Source organism: Tachypleus tridentatus, chromosome 4, assembly GCF_004210375.1.
Source record: "Tachypleus tridentatus isolate NWPU-2018 chromosome 4, ASM421037v1, whole genome shotgun sequence".
NCBI lineage: Eukaryota > Metazoa > Arthropoda > Merostomata > Xiphosura > Limulidae > Tachypleus > Tachypleus tridentatus.
In genome coordinates, this window is record NC_134828.1 from 94,752,986 (window position 1) to 94,772,905 (window position 19,920).

General features: G+C 33.2%; 1 protein-coding gene across 1 annotated transcript in view; it reads right to left on the reverse strand.

Moving 5' to 3' along the window:
• Positions 1-12,481: 12,481 nt before the first annotated feature.
• Positions 12,482-19,920, reverse strand: part of LOC143249712 (uncharacterized) — a 39,043-nt gene continuing 31,604 nt past the window's right edge. Inside the window, exon 3 of the mRNA XM_076500027.1 lies at positions 12,482-12,701. Within this exon, the coding sequence (XP_076356142.1) occupies positions 12,538-12,701 (164 nt within the window). The 3' untranslated portion in view covers positions 12,482-12,537. The remainder of the gene's footprint in view (positions 12,702-19,920) is intronic.

Genomic DNA, 19,920 nt, shown 5'->3' on the forward strand with positions numbered 1-19,920 from the left:
CTTAACTTTTGAAAGTCTGTTAAAACGTCTTCATGACGTAAATCGAAGGCGGCCCTAATGGGTCGAGAAAAACAAAGACAAAAAATGACTTCTAGACTTTAGGGTAAATGTTGGGTATTATTACTGACACGTTAATAGTGTAAAACATTATTCTAAACAGAAGTCCTGAAATACATGCAAGAATAATGTTTAAATAATGAATAATGATAGGGAGATTTCAATCACTGTCTCACCGACCCTATTCACAGGTGAACTTTTCAGGAGTAGCAATTCTGAGTCAGGGTTCCAAAAAAGGCTAAATTTGTATAATCTTACAAATGTACTTATCATGGGTTGGGTCAGAGGAACCCTATGACCCTCGAAATGTTGCTCCACCTATAAGTACACCATTGATAGTATCAGAAATAATTAAATCGTAATTTGTTGTGAGCATTAAGTTAACCTTGACTAAAACCTAAGTATACATATTGTTAACTAACATTAAGTATCTTCGTGTGATATATTCAATTTTGTTTTCGGAGAAAACTTATTCACGCACATATTATAGCTAAAATTTAAAGCAGATTAATTATTAAGATTATCTTATAATTATTACACTCCTCTTTAAATAAAGCGTTCACATTTAGAAAATATATAATTTCTTGGTAGTATTTGAAAGATTATATTTATGTTAGTCCTAACGTTATGGATACCATTAGATGCGGAAAATTTTATTTTTTATGTGTTTGCAATTTTAAATGTTTATATCAAGTTATATCAGAGCAATTATCTGTAGATTTGTTGTCTTATTTCAAAATATTATATAAGAGAACCACCTCGTTCATAAAAATGTAATATATTTTATAAGAAATACCTTAAAATTTGGCTTATTTCTCAAAAAACTCCCTCCGTGGAACAGTAGAAAGTTTGTGGAATTAAAATACTCAAATTACATCTTATATAGTCAGTGAACTTTACAAATAATATTTATTAATAACTTAAGATGAAAAGGTACTCACTTTTATCATATAAAATCTTAGGGTCCACATAACTCATACAAAATCAAATCAAAGTCAAGAAAACAATAAATAAGTTTCGATACATATTGCTCGCATTACTAAGTGATAACAACACACTAAACGAGCTGGATCTAACAGACCAAGAGAAACAACCACAAGTCTTTACATATGCGGATCTAAATCACATGTGCACGTGCAAACTTCTTCCTTAAATTTTGAAAGTCTGTTCAAAGTTATTCATGACGTAAATCGACTGTTGACTGGTGAACTTTGTTATCGATAACACTCTTACTGTTGACTGGTAAACTAAGTGATAACAACACACTAAACGACCTGGATCTAACAGACCAAGAGAAACAACCACAAGCCTTTACATATGCGGATCTAAATCACACGTGCAGTGTGCAGTCTTCCAGCTTAACTTTTGAAAGTCTGTTAAAACGTCTTCATGACGTAAATCGAAGGCGGCTCTAATGGGTCAAGAAAAACAAAGACAAAAGATGACTTCCAGAATTTGGGGTAAATGTTGAATTCACTTCTATCCCGACAATTACCTATCCTTTCAAAACAAGTTGAAACTATAAATAAGTCCTAAGGGTTAATATTTATATTATCCGATGAGTACTTAGGCTTAATAACAATGGGTTATTTGACCATTCTAATTTGACAGGTATTAAATGCAGCTGTCTTTATCTCATAGAATAGTAATATTCAACCATTACTTCTATATAGCATAAGTTGTTCTGGCAACGAGACTCGAGCCAAGAATACACCAGTGAACTTCGTTAGACCCAGAAATTACTAGGAATAACGTAATGAAGAGAGAAGTGGAGACGTTGATAGCTTCTATTATGTTACTAAGACATCTACCGTTTTATTCACGTTTTACAATCACATTTGGAAAAGTGAAGAAACGAGAGAAATTGTTATAACAATTAATTTAAGAGAAATAGTTATAACAATTAACTTTAGAGAAACAGTTATAACAATTAACTTTAGAGAAACAGTTATAACAATTAATTTTAGAGAAATAGTTATAACAATTAACTTTAGAGAAACAGTTATAACAATTAATTTTTGAGAAACAGTTATAACAATTAACTTTAGAGAACAGTTATAACAATTAACTTTAAAAATACAATTATAACAATTAACTTTAGAGAAACAGTTATAAGAATTAGCTTTAGAGAAACAGTTATAACAATTAGCTTTAGAGAAACATTTATAACAATTAACTTTAAAGAAACAGTTGTAACAATTAACTTTAGAGAAACAGTTATAACAATTAACTTCAGAGAAACAGCCTAAATTACAACAATAGACTTGTTGTTAGTTATAAAAGTAACAAAATATGTAAGTTTTATATTTCAACACGTTTCATAGTTTAACAGAATGCTCTTTTAAGGAATTGGTCTTTGCTAGGGTTTAATGACACATAATTTCAAACTAGTTTAAATTAGAACCATACTTTGGGAGGTTGATAAATACGACATTTTCTTTGACTTGGGCTTGAGTTAAAACAAAATCATAACGCTTACAGTTTGTGCATTACCTCAACATTATTACACAAATACAATCTGAATCTATCAATGATACTTTTCAATAGAAACCTCTTTTTTTGATACTCTGTTCATATACTGTTTTCTATAGTAACCTACCGTTCTATGCTCTGTTCTGGTACTGTTTTTTATAGAAACCTACTGTTCTATGCTCTGTTCTGATACTGTTTTCTTTCTATAGAAACCTACTGTTCTACGCTCTGTTCTGATACTGTTTTCTATAGAAACCTTCTGTTCTATGCTCTGTTCTGATACTGTTTTCTATAGAAACCTACTGTTCTACGCTCTGTTCTAATACTGTTTTTTTATAGAAACCTACTGTTCTATGCTCTGTTCTGATACTGTTTTCTATAGAAACTTACTGTTCTATGCTCTGTTCTGATACTGTTTTCTATAGAAACCTACTGTTCCACGCTCTGTTCTGATACTGTTTTCTATAGAAACCTACTGTTCCACGCTCTGTTCTGATACTGTTTTCTATAGAAACCTACTGTTCTATGCTCTGTTCTGATACTGTTTTATATAGAAACCTACTGTTCTATGCTCTGTTCTAATACTGTTTTTTATAGAAACCTACTGTTCTACGCTCTGTTCTGATACTGTTTTCTATAGAAACCTACTGTTCTACGCTCTGTTCTGATACTGTTTTCTATAGAAACCTACTGTTCTAAGCTCTGTTCTGATACTGTTTTCTATAGAAACCTACTGTTCTATGGTCTGTTCTGATAATATTTTTCATAAAATCATTTCGTTTCATGCTTGTTTCTGAGTAATATATTTATTTATTTAGTGATCTATTTTTAATATTACAATGTAAAAAACTTGTGTCAAACGGCACAGCTTGTATTCCTTGGAGCACCATTAATAACCTGACTTCATGTTACAAAAGTGTTGAAATAAACACATTTTGTAAAATTGAAAACAGCACTTTATTTGCGTTAGGAAAAACATTCATGTGTATATCAATAGAAAATTTGTCTGATAATTAATAAAAGTCTGTGTTTAAGAAACACAATCTAAACAGTTTTGATATAGTACAATGTTTTATAGTACAATGTTTTTGGTACTTTTTATCTGATGTTCTTTTCTTAGATCGTTGAGTGATAACATTTTGTTTCATTTTCAGTATAATCTTGTGTGTACTTTTTCTCTTTACTCTTTTCTGATACGTATTTTGTATTTAGTTCCGTTCTTACTGACAGCAGTATACGTGTCTGATACTGTAATCCTATGACTGGGAAGGAACAAGTAGTTAGTGTGATCTGACTACAAATCTGAGGGTGTTTGGATGATGTCTGTTGTCATAAAGACACTACTCAGATTTTATTGACAAAAACATATTGTACGAGTGATGGTAATATTGTAGTACTGGAGGAAATAAGGATTGCCCAGAAGTTGGCAGTGGGTGTGATAAAATAAATATATTTCCTCTAGTGTATTACTTTAAAATGAGGGATAGTTATATGTAAATAGCACTTTCAATACTTTGCATAAAAGTAGACACGTGCATAAATATTAAATTTATTTCTTCAAGTTACGTAATTTACTTATTTAGTGAACTTTTACGAGAATACACTTCTGAAAACAGATAACGAATTTTTTTTGTAATATTCTAGTTATGTCAAAGTAAAACAGCTGTTATAAGATCATTTCAGTCACACTTCGATCATGTTTTTCAGACATATATGAATTTAATGATTGCACCAAGAGGCTATGTAATCTAGTTGTTTGGAGCTCAACTTTAAATTCAGTTACAAATAGATTTATATTAAAACCGGGCATGCAGTCATTAGTGGAATGAATAACTCACAAACTCTAGAAATCTTACAGATAGATTAAATAAATAATTTAGAGACTGAGATTTAAAAATACAAACACTTTAACTAAGTATGTTAAGATGCTTTATCATATTGAAATTAGTATCTTGAAAAACATCATAGCTAAAATTACTATTTTCTTCAGTCTGAGGATGTGACTTCTTCATTTAAACTCTCAATAAATCTCATTCAGTTTGTTAGTACAAAAATATATATTATAATACAACTGATATATGTTCATACATATCTTACTTTACGCTTCCTTAATATAAAACAACTTAAATCCACTTTCCAGCTATACTATTAGACTGAGACATGCAGACATTACTCATTATATCGGGGACGAATAGTGATTAGTATAGACTTGTCGGAGGGCAGATATATTCAAAGGTGATTTTAGATGAGGAATGGCTGGGTCGGGTCGCTTCCTTACAGCAAGTCTAACGGCTTTTTAGTCAACATTGAAAACTGATTTTGAACCTAAAAATATGGATTGTTATCCAATTTTCGATAGTATTATTACGACTCTCCCAACAATGTACACATCAGTTCGCAAGTAAATTTGTCACTTTATTGGATTAATTTTGTTGGCTAATTATAATCCTTGAAATTAGAGCCAAAACGTACACAGTAAGTGGTTATCATTAGAGATGGTAAACTGGAAGCTTCACTTCTAATCATCTATTCAAAGTCCCACCCAGAGTCTATGGGTTTTTTTTTAGTATTTTTAATAGAATTCGTTTCGTGCCTTTAACATAGTTAACATAAACTTCACCATGGATTTCTCTTAACTAATGTTGCTTCTGTTTATGTAGATAAAATAAACAGTTCGTTCCACATACTGCGTAAAATTCATCTCGCACAAATTCTTACGAGATTTATATTTTTAAATTCTTGAGTCATTCGAAATATGATCATGTTCCTTCAAACTCTTCTTTATCATTTATAAAAATTGAAATGTGATTGGTTGTTCATCTGTGGTAACTTGGATGGTAGTAACTTGGTGAAGCTTCAAAATCAATTTTAGTATAAAGCACTGAACTCTGAGCCGTGTGGTTCATAATATATTAAATAATATTATATAACTTGTAAACCATACACTTACAGCAGCCTATTTTGAAAACAACCTTTATTTTCATTTTTATTGTATGATTTGTTTCAAAACTGGAGTGCATTCCTTTTATATAACGCTTGTTTGGCAAAATATTTATGTTATAAATATTATGAGTTATGTATGCATGAATTAATTAGGTTTTTTGCTGGTGTGTACTTCTAAAATGTTAACTGATAATGAAATGATGAGAGATATTGTAGAAATTTTTATGTCCATCATATCTATTTCACTTTTGATATTTTATAAAGATATATAATATCTTCTTTCATATAGGTTACTTACTTTTGTCAAGAAGGATGACCACACCTGTATAGGTTTTAGATACACTAGTGTCAGGACAGTCGATTCTATGTCGTAAAGTTGTTTTCTATTGCTATTACGCTATCGGACATTAGTCAGCTGCAAATAAAATATGATTTATTACATCCAGAATTAATGTTAGGTAAATCTCGTCTTATGTCACTAATGAAACGAAATATTTTAAATTTGTTTTGTGATATAACAAAATTATAACACATCGTCCAGTAACTAAAAACGATATTCAAATCATGATATTAGGACACATCTTATTTGATGTGAGAGAAAGAATGGATAGGGGATTTCAGGGAGCCCTCAGCAAAGTTCCTGTGATTGTGTTATACTCAGTAAAAGGTGTAAAAATGAGTGTGACCCAAGCGTATAAGGATTTCTCTCATTGCCATAACCCCCCAAAAAAATAACTTCACTTGTAGGAATGCATCAACCTAAAATAAAAGGAATAAATTCCACGAAGTTGTGAAAGAAGTTGAAAAATATTCCCAAGTAAAAAGCGGATTTTGTTATGAAAAGAAGGAATTTTTAAACTTTATGAGACATCTGATACAAATTGCTGATTGAACCTGAAAACATTCAATCCTTCTTGTAATGAGGGTTCTACAGACCTGGTGTAAATGCTCACCTATGAAGAAAGATGAACTTCATGGGTGCAAAAATAATGAAGCTTGATAAAACTTTTGAAATGAAATAAATCAATAACTGAATGCCAGTTCTTGGTCTTCGGTACAAGTACAAAGAAACTTTGATAGTATACTCGAGAAACATGTTTCACAAATTTTGTAGCATCTCAGAGAAGAAGGAACCTCAAAGAGATTGTGGCCAGAAATAAAATTATTAGAAGTAGAGTATGAGATGGAAATTGGGATAAATAAAACAGATCATACTATTTGAAATAATAAACTTTTTGACAACACCCAAAAATTACTGGGATGAGAGGTAAAAGTGTACTATATTTAAACACCCAAATCAATGTGCTCGCATTTTGCTTAAACCCAACAAAAAGTCACCTATTTTCTCAGCATTGTATTATTTGATGAAAGGCATAATAACCGATGAAGAGTGTTGATGAGCAGTCATCACGCTTAAAGTCAATTATATTGTAACATCTATAGCACTTAGCTGTATAAAAATGGCACCATCAGTATAGAATTGTGTTTAGAAGTGAAAGTTTGAAAGGATAAACACACCAATTGGGGAAAAAACATTTGACAAACAGTAGCATCCAAACCAATGCTATTAACTACAGGTAGTAATATGAAATTCAAGATTCATGTTCAACTGGAGTGAATTTCGAAGCTGCGGTTATTTACTAACTTTATAAAATAAAGGGAAAACAGCTAATAAGCAACATGAAAACGTTTAAATAAAAGCAAGATGGAACATTTAAATCATTATAAATTTACTATGCCAAATGCAGAGGTGAAGATAAGACCTCAATTTTATTATTTCCTTCTGTTTAGAAAACGTATTTCCAATAGATGATTTCCATTTCGCACAGAGATTCTGTCTTATCTGAGCATTTGCTTTGAATATTTGCATGACACTATTTGCGTTTTAGGCAACTCCAAACCTAAGCTCACCTGTTTTTTCTTGATTTATATTACCAGACTGGTGATGTTATTGTGCAGTAAAAGCCCTTCACTAATAGAAGAGCAACAAAAACTCCCTGTTTGTCAGCTCCCTCTATACTGCTCTACTAATTATTGACGAGAAAAGAAGTCGTTAAGTACCCAAAGAAAAGCAGATCATAAGAAAACTTGTGGTTGAAACGATTATTTGTTAGGAAGAAAATGATACAGCTGGAACAGATGGTCTGTTGTGATGTCCATCATTCCAAATACATGAGAATGTGTAAGGCATCAATTAATTGGATAAATGCCCAATGACGAGGGTTGAACGCTTAGAATCTGAATTTGTTGGAATGTATCATAACCAAATAATACACTAGCAGAAGTAAGAAACTGAAAGATGTTCAATGGACAGAATAAAAGTCTGGCACACTGATGTGATAGAATTGCTTAAGCTAGTCCAAGTTTTTGAGGTGGAATTGTTGTCCAAAAATGTACTCCAACTGGTAAAAGAAATATTGCTGTAGAGGTATAGGTCCAGTGTGGGTTGAAGTACGGGAACCACAATTGTGGTATTAGATTGACCAAGCTACCATAAACGTTTTTCGAGCAAAGTAGGGGACAGTCAAAGGGTCATAAGATCCTACTGGTCCATATGAGTTTCACATCAATAATAATAAATGTTACGGTCCCTCAAAAGAAAAATATGTTCTCGAAAATTCTAGAGCTTATTGATGATAAAGAGAAGACTGTGAATGGCTTGGAATAAAATTGAATAAAATCCCCTGACTCAAGAAAATTAAGGTATGCCTGGAGGACTCTTTCCATGAGTATCAAAAGAGAAGCCAATTTTGCATGTGATATGGAAACCAAAGGCCAATTAAAAGGATGTGTCAAACAAAGATTCTGGTAACGTGACTGAAACCATAGGAACCGATGTATTGTTTGAAACATGATAATATAGAAACAATGGATGAAGCAAAGGTTGCATCTAGAGAACTTTTCAATGGCAATATAAAGAAAAACGTCTGAAAGATAGACTCTATTATGGAATAATGGTCCAATGAAGGTTAGACAATTTTTTCAAACAAAAACGTTGAATAGGTTAATAGGTAATTGCCATCCTTGATCTTTTCAGAACAACAAGTAAATGGAAGTAAACCTCTGTAAGAAGGTTGGTGATACTCTTCACATCTAAAGAGGACAGAAAGGATTCTAAAGAGAATGAAACTGAACATGATGAAAATTGATCGTGAATAAGAACAGAATTCAAGTGGTAACCCATGTGTAAGAATGATTGTAACCCAGCTATTGTTTGTTTTTTTTTATATTTGGGACTAGAAATGTGAAAACTACGATGCACACGTATTCGCAAGGTGTGATTCCTTGGGATTGTCAAAAAAGAAACTGGCAAAATAGACATCAGATAAGGAGTGCGATGGGAAGAAATTTGGAATTAAGAAGTGAAAAGGGAATATTAGGAACAGGGCCAAGTACCCTGGAGGAACGAAGGGTTTGGAAAACTGAGAGTCGAGTGGGATAATAGATAGAAGAGTGGTAACATATAGCTTTTTCCCTTTATTCAGCAGTATCTGGAGCACCTCCTAAACATCAGTGCACAGTAATGGGGCGAAGCAAAATATCCCAACAATGAGATAAAGAGTCACAATGAGAAATTAACCGGATGAGTAGAGAGACTGCGGAATGGATAGAACAAACAAGAGAAGAAACCAGGGCGAACAAGAATCATCCCAAAATGAATCAGTATCTCCGTGACAAACTTCTTATAGGAAGTGAAATCTGAGGAGGTACAAAAAGAAGGTTCAATGAAAACATAATAATTGTGTGCTATCGTTGGACTGAGCTTAATGGGTCAGATTTCCTAATCTTCATAAGCGATCCAAAGTTTGTGAATTCAAATAGTGCAAGTAAGAATAACTATAACTTATAATGAAGGAATCAATAATCGAACAAGGATCAGGCATATGTTCCTGGGAATGTAGTTGGTCTAAGAAAATGAGTATGTAAAGAAATATAAATAGAAGGAAAAAATAAATGGATTAAGAAGTGTCATGAGAAAGAGGGAATAGAGCCACAATGGAACATACCAGATAAATTGTGCCAACATAATGAGAGGATTGTCGAATACTGTCCTCAATAAGAAGGGAAGTTCACAAAGCCTAAGTAGTAGATGGAAACAAAGAAACAAACTAACTTCCTCGTACATTTCCCATTAAAAACGAGAAGATGATAAAAGAGTAGAAATGATGGAAGTGAAATTATGAGTTTCATAAAGGAGCTCACTATTATATGAAAAATGGTTGTAGCGTCGTCAACAGGTGACGTCACTTCTCTGTTGAAATCTGACGTATGTGAAGAAATTCTTCTCCTACAACTGATAGGGAAATAGAAATACGAATTTGTGAGTTCATAAAAAGAAATATATAAGTCGAAAAACAAAGGAGCTTTCATGCATCTAAATTGCAAAAGTTTTACACTAAGATTCAAATCTTTTTAGTCAAACAATAAAGAAACAGAGCTAAAAAAATAACGTTTGAAACACCTTAGATTTTTTTGGTATATGTGTGTGTGTTTTCTCGTGGTAAAGTCATATGGAGCTCTCTATTGAGTTCACGCATGGGAATTGAACACTTTATTTCAACGTTGTAAACCCGTAGACTGACCGCTGTATCAGCTGGGAAATGTTTGCTTCTTGTTGTTTTTTTGTAAACTATGATTTCTACTCTTCAAAGAAAATAGTTGTTTTTTGTTTCTTTATCTCTGTGTATTGCGTTAGAGAAATGAACCACTTACAACAAACTTTTAACAGAAAATGAAAGTACGTGGGTCATTCTATTTCATCCCACAGAATGGGTATTCGGGTTATATCCTCATGGTTCTGACTGTTGTTGTTTCTTTCTCTTTTAATCTGTTTAATCTGTTCTTAACTCTTGTTGTGTAATAAAAATCACGAGAGAGACACTTGAAACTATATATATATATATATTTCAGTTTATTCTCTGTCGTTGAGCAACAATATAAAGAAAACATTCGTTTCGTTTTACAAAAGAGAAATTCAGTTTCTCTGTGATTTAGAATCGTAATTAATTAGAATTGTAACAAACGTAAATCCTGAAATGCGTAGAATAACATTAACTTCCTCAGTAAATCGTGTTTATTTTTTCGGACATGAAATAAGTTATTCCTAGGTACATGTAAAGTTTAATATTTAACTGTGCATCCGCAGGAAAGATATATGAAGTTAAGATATCTCTAGACTTATGTTTCGATTCCCAGCAGTTTTCAGATATGGTTCATTCTCTTGAAAGATACCTTTATCCTTAAGAGGTGTGCCGGTTTCATAATATTCTCGTCATTTCTTATTCGTAATCTGAAGATCTAGCATTCAAATCCCCTTCGCACCAAACATGCTCACCCTTTAAGCCGTGGGGTATTATAAAGTACGGTCAATCTCACTATTAGTTAGCAAAAGAGTAGCCCAAGATTTGGCGGTGGGTAGTAATGACTAGCTGCCTTCCCTCCAGTCTGCTAAATTATATATGACTAGCGCAGTTAGCCCTCGTGTAGCTTAGCGCGAAATTTGAAAGCAAACATACAAATAGTTGTTATACCAGGGCGCCTTTCCGCTAGAGGGAGATACGCCAAGTATATTGACCTCAGATAACACTACGAAACAAAGTTTTTGCTTCTTGAATACTGTTGGGTGTTCCTTGTAAATTTTTGGCTGCTGATCATGAAAGTCACATCCAAATTTGCCTATCACGAACCGTTTCATCAAAATCTTCAGTTTCACTAGGACATTGCTACAATGGAAAAACGATATCAGGGCAACTGGAATCCGTCAATGCTTGATGACTACTTTTGGACACTGCAACGTGACGCACCGGACATTGAATACAAACGAAAATCAGAAGCAAAACACTTTTAATTATGTTGAACTTAATAACGTATTAGAAATATAAACGCAATTAAATATGTTATTGCCGGTAAACAGTTAACTGTCTATTTCCCAAAACTATATTTGTGCATACCCACCAGGTACCTGTCACAATCAGCGAAAACTTTTCAGGAAGCAAAACTTCTAAAAATATTGTAGTGTAATAAGGAGGTGTAGCAACAATGACGTCACCAAAGAGCGATACCCTGCAAGGTCATCATGACAGAGAGACATTAAGCTAGAGAGATGAGGTCATAGTTCGACGACGGTATCCATATAGCGTGGATATCTTAGAGAGAAGTACTATCTCAGTTCAATATCAGAATACCAATTACTAGAGTAGCTTTGCACGTGACGCCACTGATCACGTGACTTAAATGCTGACGCCATATTGGTAGGCAACATCACCAGGCAGCGCAGTCAACCGTATGTATAGATGTATACATTGTGAACTGTCACCGTGTTGGGTGAATGTTGTCAAAAAGCCAGTAATTTGAAATGTTCTGTGTTTCCTGTTATATTAATTACCATTGTAATCATTGTACGGTATTTCAGTTTACTGCATTGACCGCTCTTGTTAAGAAACCCAAAATCTTCTGTTATGAATTTGTCACTTGTTCTGCCTCCATAGCCTTTGGATATAAAAATTATTACTCCTTGTGTTGAAATACCAATCAAATATTTTGCTGTATTATGTGACCTGTAATCAGAATATGTCCGAGCTCTTACTTTAAAATCAAAGGGTCTCTCAATACAAATTTCAAAACAATCAATGATTCATGCACACTTTGAAAATGTTCTCTGAAAACAGGTGGGGATAGTTTTACGCAGAAGATCACGATCTGGCCACAAAATGGTTGGTGGAACTAAACTAGCATGCATCACATCAATAACTATCTGAAACAACCAGGATATTGTTAAAGAATGCACACCGTACAGAAAACCTGAGTATTGTATATTCATGTTGAATCACAATCTTAACAGTGTTATCAGTATTTGTTGAAACACACTCAGAAATTTCATTGGCCTTAATACAGTACTCAGGAAATTATACAAACACATCAGAGTTGCATATGAGTTCAGACCTGTGAGAACGTTTACCTTTTTGTCATCTTTTTCTAAAGATTTTTGATCAAATCAAATACTGTCAAGTTTTTCACGTAGAGCAATATTTTTAGTTCTCAATGGTGACATTCTGTCTGTAAAGCTTAAATATCAGACATACTAAGACCAGTCTGTATGGAGATCTCTCTGGCTATGTCTGGAATTTGAGGGCCACCTTCCTGTTCATCAGCAGCTTCCACACAGTACTCAGCAGGAGCAGAAGCTGACATGGACAGCAGAGACTGGTCAGTTTCACTCTGGGACACCACTGAAACAAAATGAAAACTACTTGGGACTGATTTATATATATTCATGTTTATTAAATGATTATCAGTAACCTAAACATGAAGTTACAAAGGACATACTTATATGAAAAAAATACTCAAAATTCAAACACATCATAGGTTACTGAAATAAACATTTTTTATGGTTTTAACAGAAGTTTAACAATTAAAAACCCACCACATCATCTTCGCTTTCTGGAGGCTGATCTTCTGTCAAATGTATTCAGAGCGACTTTTGACTTTTTCTTCTGTGGAGAAGACACATATTGGAACTGTGAAGGAACGTAGTCTGGGGAAAGGGAGTCATCACTCTTAACTGTAATACAAAAATAAACATATTACATAATTTTACAATACCAATAATACAAGTACCAGTGTATAATAATATATGTAAATAACTTGCAGCCTGAATTTGTTTTATTCAAATAAAAGTGAATCATTAACTGCTATTGATTAAACAAGAAGACTGTTATCCAAGAGACAAGAGTAACCGAGTTGTTTATGTATCGTTCTTCTAAATGAAAAGTAAGTTTTATACACAGTCGTGATGCATGTTAAGCTAAACAATAATGCAGAGATAGAATTTTATAATCGTTTTTTTGTGACCTGTCATGAACTATTTTGTTTATGGCTGTTTATACAGCCCCCTTTTTCCCTCTCTTTATAGAAGTAAAAGAATACAATGTAATATTTGTACAGCCTCAACACAACTATTGAACGATTGTATTTCGTTTCTGGTTTCAGAGCCCTCCTATATTTGTAATCTGAACTATATATTTATTATCTCCTGCAGAAATAGTGGTTACTTACTCAGAATGAAATGGTCGCTGCAGATACGACACGCGCTAGTGGGCTGCCAACCTTCTCGCTTTACTGCAGCGATCCATCGAGATCTACGCTCAGGATCCGTCGGAAAACGGTGAAAGCTCTTTCCTGGATCTCGGCCTTGTCGGTTCTGACAACCAACAGCTACGCATGTAATCACCATGATCAAAATAATTCAGAACTGTTATGAGAAACGAATTACCGACCAGCTAACTGAGGCGCACTAATGGGGCGTCTAGCCTACCATCATGGCGGCATAAGTTTATATCACGTAATTGCATGACGTAACTGCAACTCGTCCATAGGCAGATTGTGTTGGTAAGATTTATAAGGATATATTTAATTCTACTTTCTATATCACTACTTGTTCATTCCAACTCAGTGTGTAAAAGTTTACATAGCTCATAAACGACCTGATCTAATTCTTGTATTTCGACAATCGGTTAGAAGTTCAGACGGTGTTAGTAGACTGAGAATAATTTTTCATGACAAAGGATCTATTGAATAAAATTTATGATGTTCACATGTGAAATGTATTATATTTCATTATTCTAGTGGTGCATAACGTTTATGCTACAGCATAACACTTATTGAAAAATGTATTTGCTGTAGAGCCCTATTTCACACACATACATATATAGATAGCTATAAGAGAAACACATTATATGTATTATATTGTCATTTCACGTTATATTGAAGTATAACATCACAATAGATCTATTTAATTAAATTATTTATAAAAACATAATATCGATTTAAATTATACATGGCTGCTAATAGAAATATTTGCTGTTTATTACTACCTCAATTCAATGTGCTGAGTGGTACTTTTTGATGTCGGGGAGATTCTTGAAGTTAGACTCAATGCAAGATATTTGCATCGCTATATCTGGTTCATCATTAAGCCTAGTTCCATATTTTCTTTTCGTTGCACTGTACTTGGAAAATCCTTTCTCACATTAGTATGGAGTTCTAGAGGTACGTAGCTTGTATAGAACAAGTTTAGAAATTTCAAGAAAAGCTTCTTTCTGTCGAGCACTAATGTCTACCAGCTGTTCAGTTTCTTTCAAACTTAGATCTAAATTTCTCAAAAATGCAGCGAAAGGATTTCTCAACGAAGTGAAACATTCATCTCCAGGTGAAAAGTACATTTTAATGATGGGATAAAGGCCTAGCAAATGTTGAATAATATCTTAGCGAATGTTATCACTGATTGAACTCTTCAGTTCTGTCAACAAATTGTATGTAGTGAAAAAAAAAACAGAATTACAAATGGATAAAATTGTTTGGGTTGTGTCTTGGTAAGCAAACCAAAAGCTTCAACTGCACAGGATCAAACAAACGTGATGAAAGTCTAAAGGAGTTACTTGACGGAAAATATAGACAAAAATCATATTTTTAAACGTTATATAAGTTTGAATTTCTTAATTTTATATAAAAAAATATACCTATAAACAACCTTAGAGTCCTCTGATGTAAGAATTCCGACATCTTGTTCTCCAGTCATTGTTTCATTTTTAGTTTATATACTTCCCCGCCGAGTTGCTATAATATTGTCTGTAACACTGACGTATTAGTAAACGTTTGTGCCCTTCCTTATTATTTGTCCAAATAATTATCCAATAAAAATTCAGACCCCTCCTGTTGCAACTACCTACTCCATCTTCTCTTTTACAATTTGCTAATAGCTTTCCTTGACGTTCGCCCTTATTATATTTACAGCCAATAGAAGGCCTAGATTTCAAACGATAGATTGTCTTATTTTTATTAATTTATTACACAGATATTTGACATTTTAGGTTAATGACAAAAAAAAATTCTAATGATAGTACTTCGGAAAAGTCAGCTGAATTTTTAACGACTTTTCTCGTGTTCTTAAATAACCTGAAACCAGTCCTTGAAACATTAAATATTAAAAATTTATTTGATTCCACTTTTAATAACAACTTAAACGTCTAAAATATATGAAATTTATTATACAAAAATTTCCCATTGTTATTATAAATATCCCATGTTATAACGTTTCGAAAATAGTGTTGCTACATGTAAGACGAAGTTTTCAAACACTGTAGGTTGAAGTTATTGATAGCCACATGACAGTAGTCAGTTCTGATTTATCTAACACTGTATGTTGAAGTTATTGATAGCCACATGACAGTAGTCAGTTTTGATTTATCTAACACTGTATGTTGAAGTTATTGAGAGCCACATGACAGTAGTCAGTTTTGATTTATCTAACACTGTATGTTGAAGTTATTGATAGCCACGTGACAGTAGTCAGTTTTCATTTATCTAACACTGTATGTTGAAGTTATTGATAGCCACATGACAGTAGTCAGTTTTGATTTATCTAACAGCAGCGAGAAAGTTTACTTCAAGACATTTTTTAATCAAAAACAGGACATTGGTTTTATTTGTGTATATATCTCCATTGGGGTTTATTAAACTAACACTTAATATCATAACAGTTACTCACAGAACATTCTAAATGTCTGAAATAACTAGGGTTTGGTTTGTTTTGAATTTCACGCAAAGCTATACAACGGCTATCTACGCTACCCGTTCTTAATTTAGCAGTGTAAGACAAGATGGAAAGCAACTAGTCATCACCACCCACCGCCAACACCTGGGTTAATCTTTTACCAACGAATAGTGGGTCTAACTGTAGCATTGTGACGTCCCTACGGCTGAAAAGGTGAACATGTTTCGTGCAACAGGGAACAGAACCCGCGACCCTCTGATTACTAGTCGAGGTGCCTTAACCACCTGGCCATGCTGGAATAACTAGGTAAACATTAGTCGTCCTGTTGACAACCCTCTTCATCACAAAACATTCTGTCATGTACTACTTTAAGACCTTCGTAATAACTGAACTTTCTTGGACCTATGTCGACAGTTATAATAACAATAATATATACAATATTATACACATACATAGACCAATACAGTCGCTACAGTAGTTTTGTTGAAAGTTCACAGTCAACAAGTCTTCTTGGTGATGTTATTATGTTGAGACCATGTGGAACCAGTCATAGTGGTGATGTTATTATGTTGAGACCATGTGAAACCAGTCATAGTGGTGATGTTATTATGTTGAGACTATGTGGAACCAGTCATAGTGGTGATGTAATTATGTTGAGACTATGTGAAACCAGTCATAATGGTGATGTTATTATGTTGAGACTATGTGGAACCAGTCGTAATGGTGATGTTATTATGTTGAGACTATGTGGAACCAGTCATAATGGTGATGTTATTATGTTGAGACTATGTGGAACCAGTCATGGTGATGTTATAATGTTGAGACTATGTGGAACCAGTCATGGTGATGTTATTATGTTGAGACCATGTGGAACCAATCATAATGGTGATGTTATTATGTTGAGACTATGTGGAACCAGTCATAGTGGTGATGTTATTATGTTGAGACTATGTGAAACCAGTCATAATGGTGATGTTATTACGTTGAGACTATGTAGAACCAGTCATAATGGTGATGTTATTATGTTGAGATTATGTGGAACCAGTCATGGTGATGTTATTATGTTGAGACCATGTGGAACCAGTCATAATGGTGATGTTATTATGTTGAGACTATGTGGAACCAGTCATAATGGTGATGTTATTATGTTGAGACTATGTGGAACCAGTCGTAATGGTGATGTTATTATTTTGAGACTATGTGGAACCAGTCATAATGGTGATGTTATTATGTTGAGACTATGTGGAACCAGTCATGGTGATGTTATTATGTTGAGACTATGTGGAACCAGTCATGGTGATGTTATTATGTTGAGACCATGTGGAACCAATCATAATGGTGATGTTATTATGTTGAGACTATGTGGAACCAGTCATAGTGGTGATGTTATTATGTTGAGACTATGTGGAACCAGTCATGGTGATGTTATTATGTTGAGACAATGTGGAACCAGTCATAATGGTGATGTTATTATGTTGAGACTATGTGGAACCTGTCATAGTGGTGATGTAATTATGTTGAGACTATGTGAAACCAGTCATAATGGTGATGTTATTATGTTGAGACTATGTGGAACCAGTCATAATGGTGATGTTATTATTTTGAGACTATGTGGAACCAGTCATAATGGTGATGTTATTATGTTGAGACTATGTGGAACCAGTCATGGTGATGTTATTATGTTGAGACCATGTGGAACCAATCATAATGGTGATGTTATTATGTTGAGACTATGTAGAACCAGTCATAATGGTGATGTTATTATGTTGAGACTATGTAGAACCAGTCATAATGGTGATGTTATTATGTTGAGACTATGTGGAACCAGTCATGGTGATGTTATTATGTTGAGACCATGTGGAACCAGTCATAATGGTGATGTTATTATGTTGAGACTATGTGGAACCAGTCATAATGGTGATGTTATTATGTTGAGACTATGTGGAACCAGTCATAATGGTGATGTTATTATGTTGAGACTATGTGGAACCAGTCATGGGGATGTTATTATGTTGAGACTATGTGGAACCAGTCATAATGGTGATGTTATTATGTTGAGACTACTTGGAACCAGTCATAATGGATCAAAATATTCTCCTTTCTCCAGATTTATGATTCAGATATTTTTGCATGATCAGCTAGTTAATCACTGGCAAACACACCTGTAAACTTATTTTGGATTCACAAATCTCATGACTTTTACATGTTTACGTAAACGTCATAAATTGGAATTGAATAGATCTTAGCCGATAAAAATGTCTAAAATTCAGATCAAATTAAGAAAAACCAGATTGTGTAGTGTTGTTGTTGTTGTTTAACCAAAATGTCCACTGCTGGCTCGTAAGAGGCTTGTTAATATATAAAACAAAAGTTACCTTATAAGTATTCTTGTTTGACGTACCATGTTTCTGAAATATCTTATTGGTTAAATAACGACCAGACCTAGAGATCAACTTTGGAAACATTATCTAAAACTAAACGTAAACACCGACATCAGTTCTCATTTAGTTTGAGTGTTGAAAAGTCACAGAATCTGCTATTTATCATTTAGTTAACTAAACCTGGTCAATGAATGAAAACAGTGAACATAAGACATCACAGATAATGCCAATAATAATAGACCTTAGAAATCTCATAATGAATAAATATTTTGGTTATTAACATAAGCTTTGTAGAATACCATAAAATAACATGAAATATATTATTTTTATCTCAAAATGTATGCAGTGAAATGAAATGCGATGAAATCGGAACAGTAAAGAAAGTGTTACATGATGGTGAAATGTATTATTATTGTTGTATCATTATAATGTCGGAGAAGACAGAAACTTTTCTTCTTGTTTCAATAGAAGAATAAACTCTTAGGTAACCCTAACTATTGAGGCAGTATATATATCATTAGTTTAAAGATAGGTCTGGAAAAGATGTTTTTATTGGAATTTGAGGAAATGTTCAACACCCTCTTCTGTATACAGCTGTTATATGTATCTAAAATTGTTCCTAATTCTAATACTAAACAATTATAAACTAACAATTTGATGTTTTGTTAGCTTGGCTGCTTGAAACGAATGCGACCCAAACAAATGTTACTATGGTGATGAATTACTTTAAAATAAGTATATTATTACTTCCTTTTTATTTATAAAATTATGTGGTAATTGTATTGAATTATTTCTCAAAACATTTCTTTCTGTACAAGGATATTGGACGTTGGATTAGTGGATAACAAGTTATAATTAATGAGTATTCATTTTGAACATTAGGGCTACTTACATACTGTCTACTAAAAACAGGTATTGGTTCTGAATAAACTGGTTGTTGTGTCTGAGGTCAGAACTTGTTTCAGGAACAAACCTGGTCATTATTCATGAAATATTTCTTTTCTAATAATTACACTTACACAAAATACGATTTTTTATTTATTTCAAACTGTATGATTACATAGCAGGATATCTAAAGGAACTGCAAAATCGATGCTCGAATAAAACAGACAATAATTATATCAAAACATTACCTGTCGTTTGTTACACAATGTATGGAGTATCCGAATTGTCAACCTCAAATACAACTTACCAGCAAATTGAATAAACCATGAGGTGACACTGAACTACTGACGTACACTATTTCTGGTGAACCATAGCCTTTAAAACAAATACTTAAAACAGTTAAACTCCTTGTTTACGATATTTATCATCATTCTAAAAATGAAAGTTTATTTCTATTTATGTGTTTAAAGTTGAAAGTCCAACTCTTCTTCGTCAGTTGTCTGACCACGTGTTAAAAACCAATTTGATATTTTTATTTTACAAGAGCTATGCAATGTTCATTGGACATCCAAAGTAATATATCGTAATATTCGTAGTTTATCGTTTTAATAATTCATATAATAAACGTTT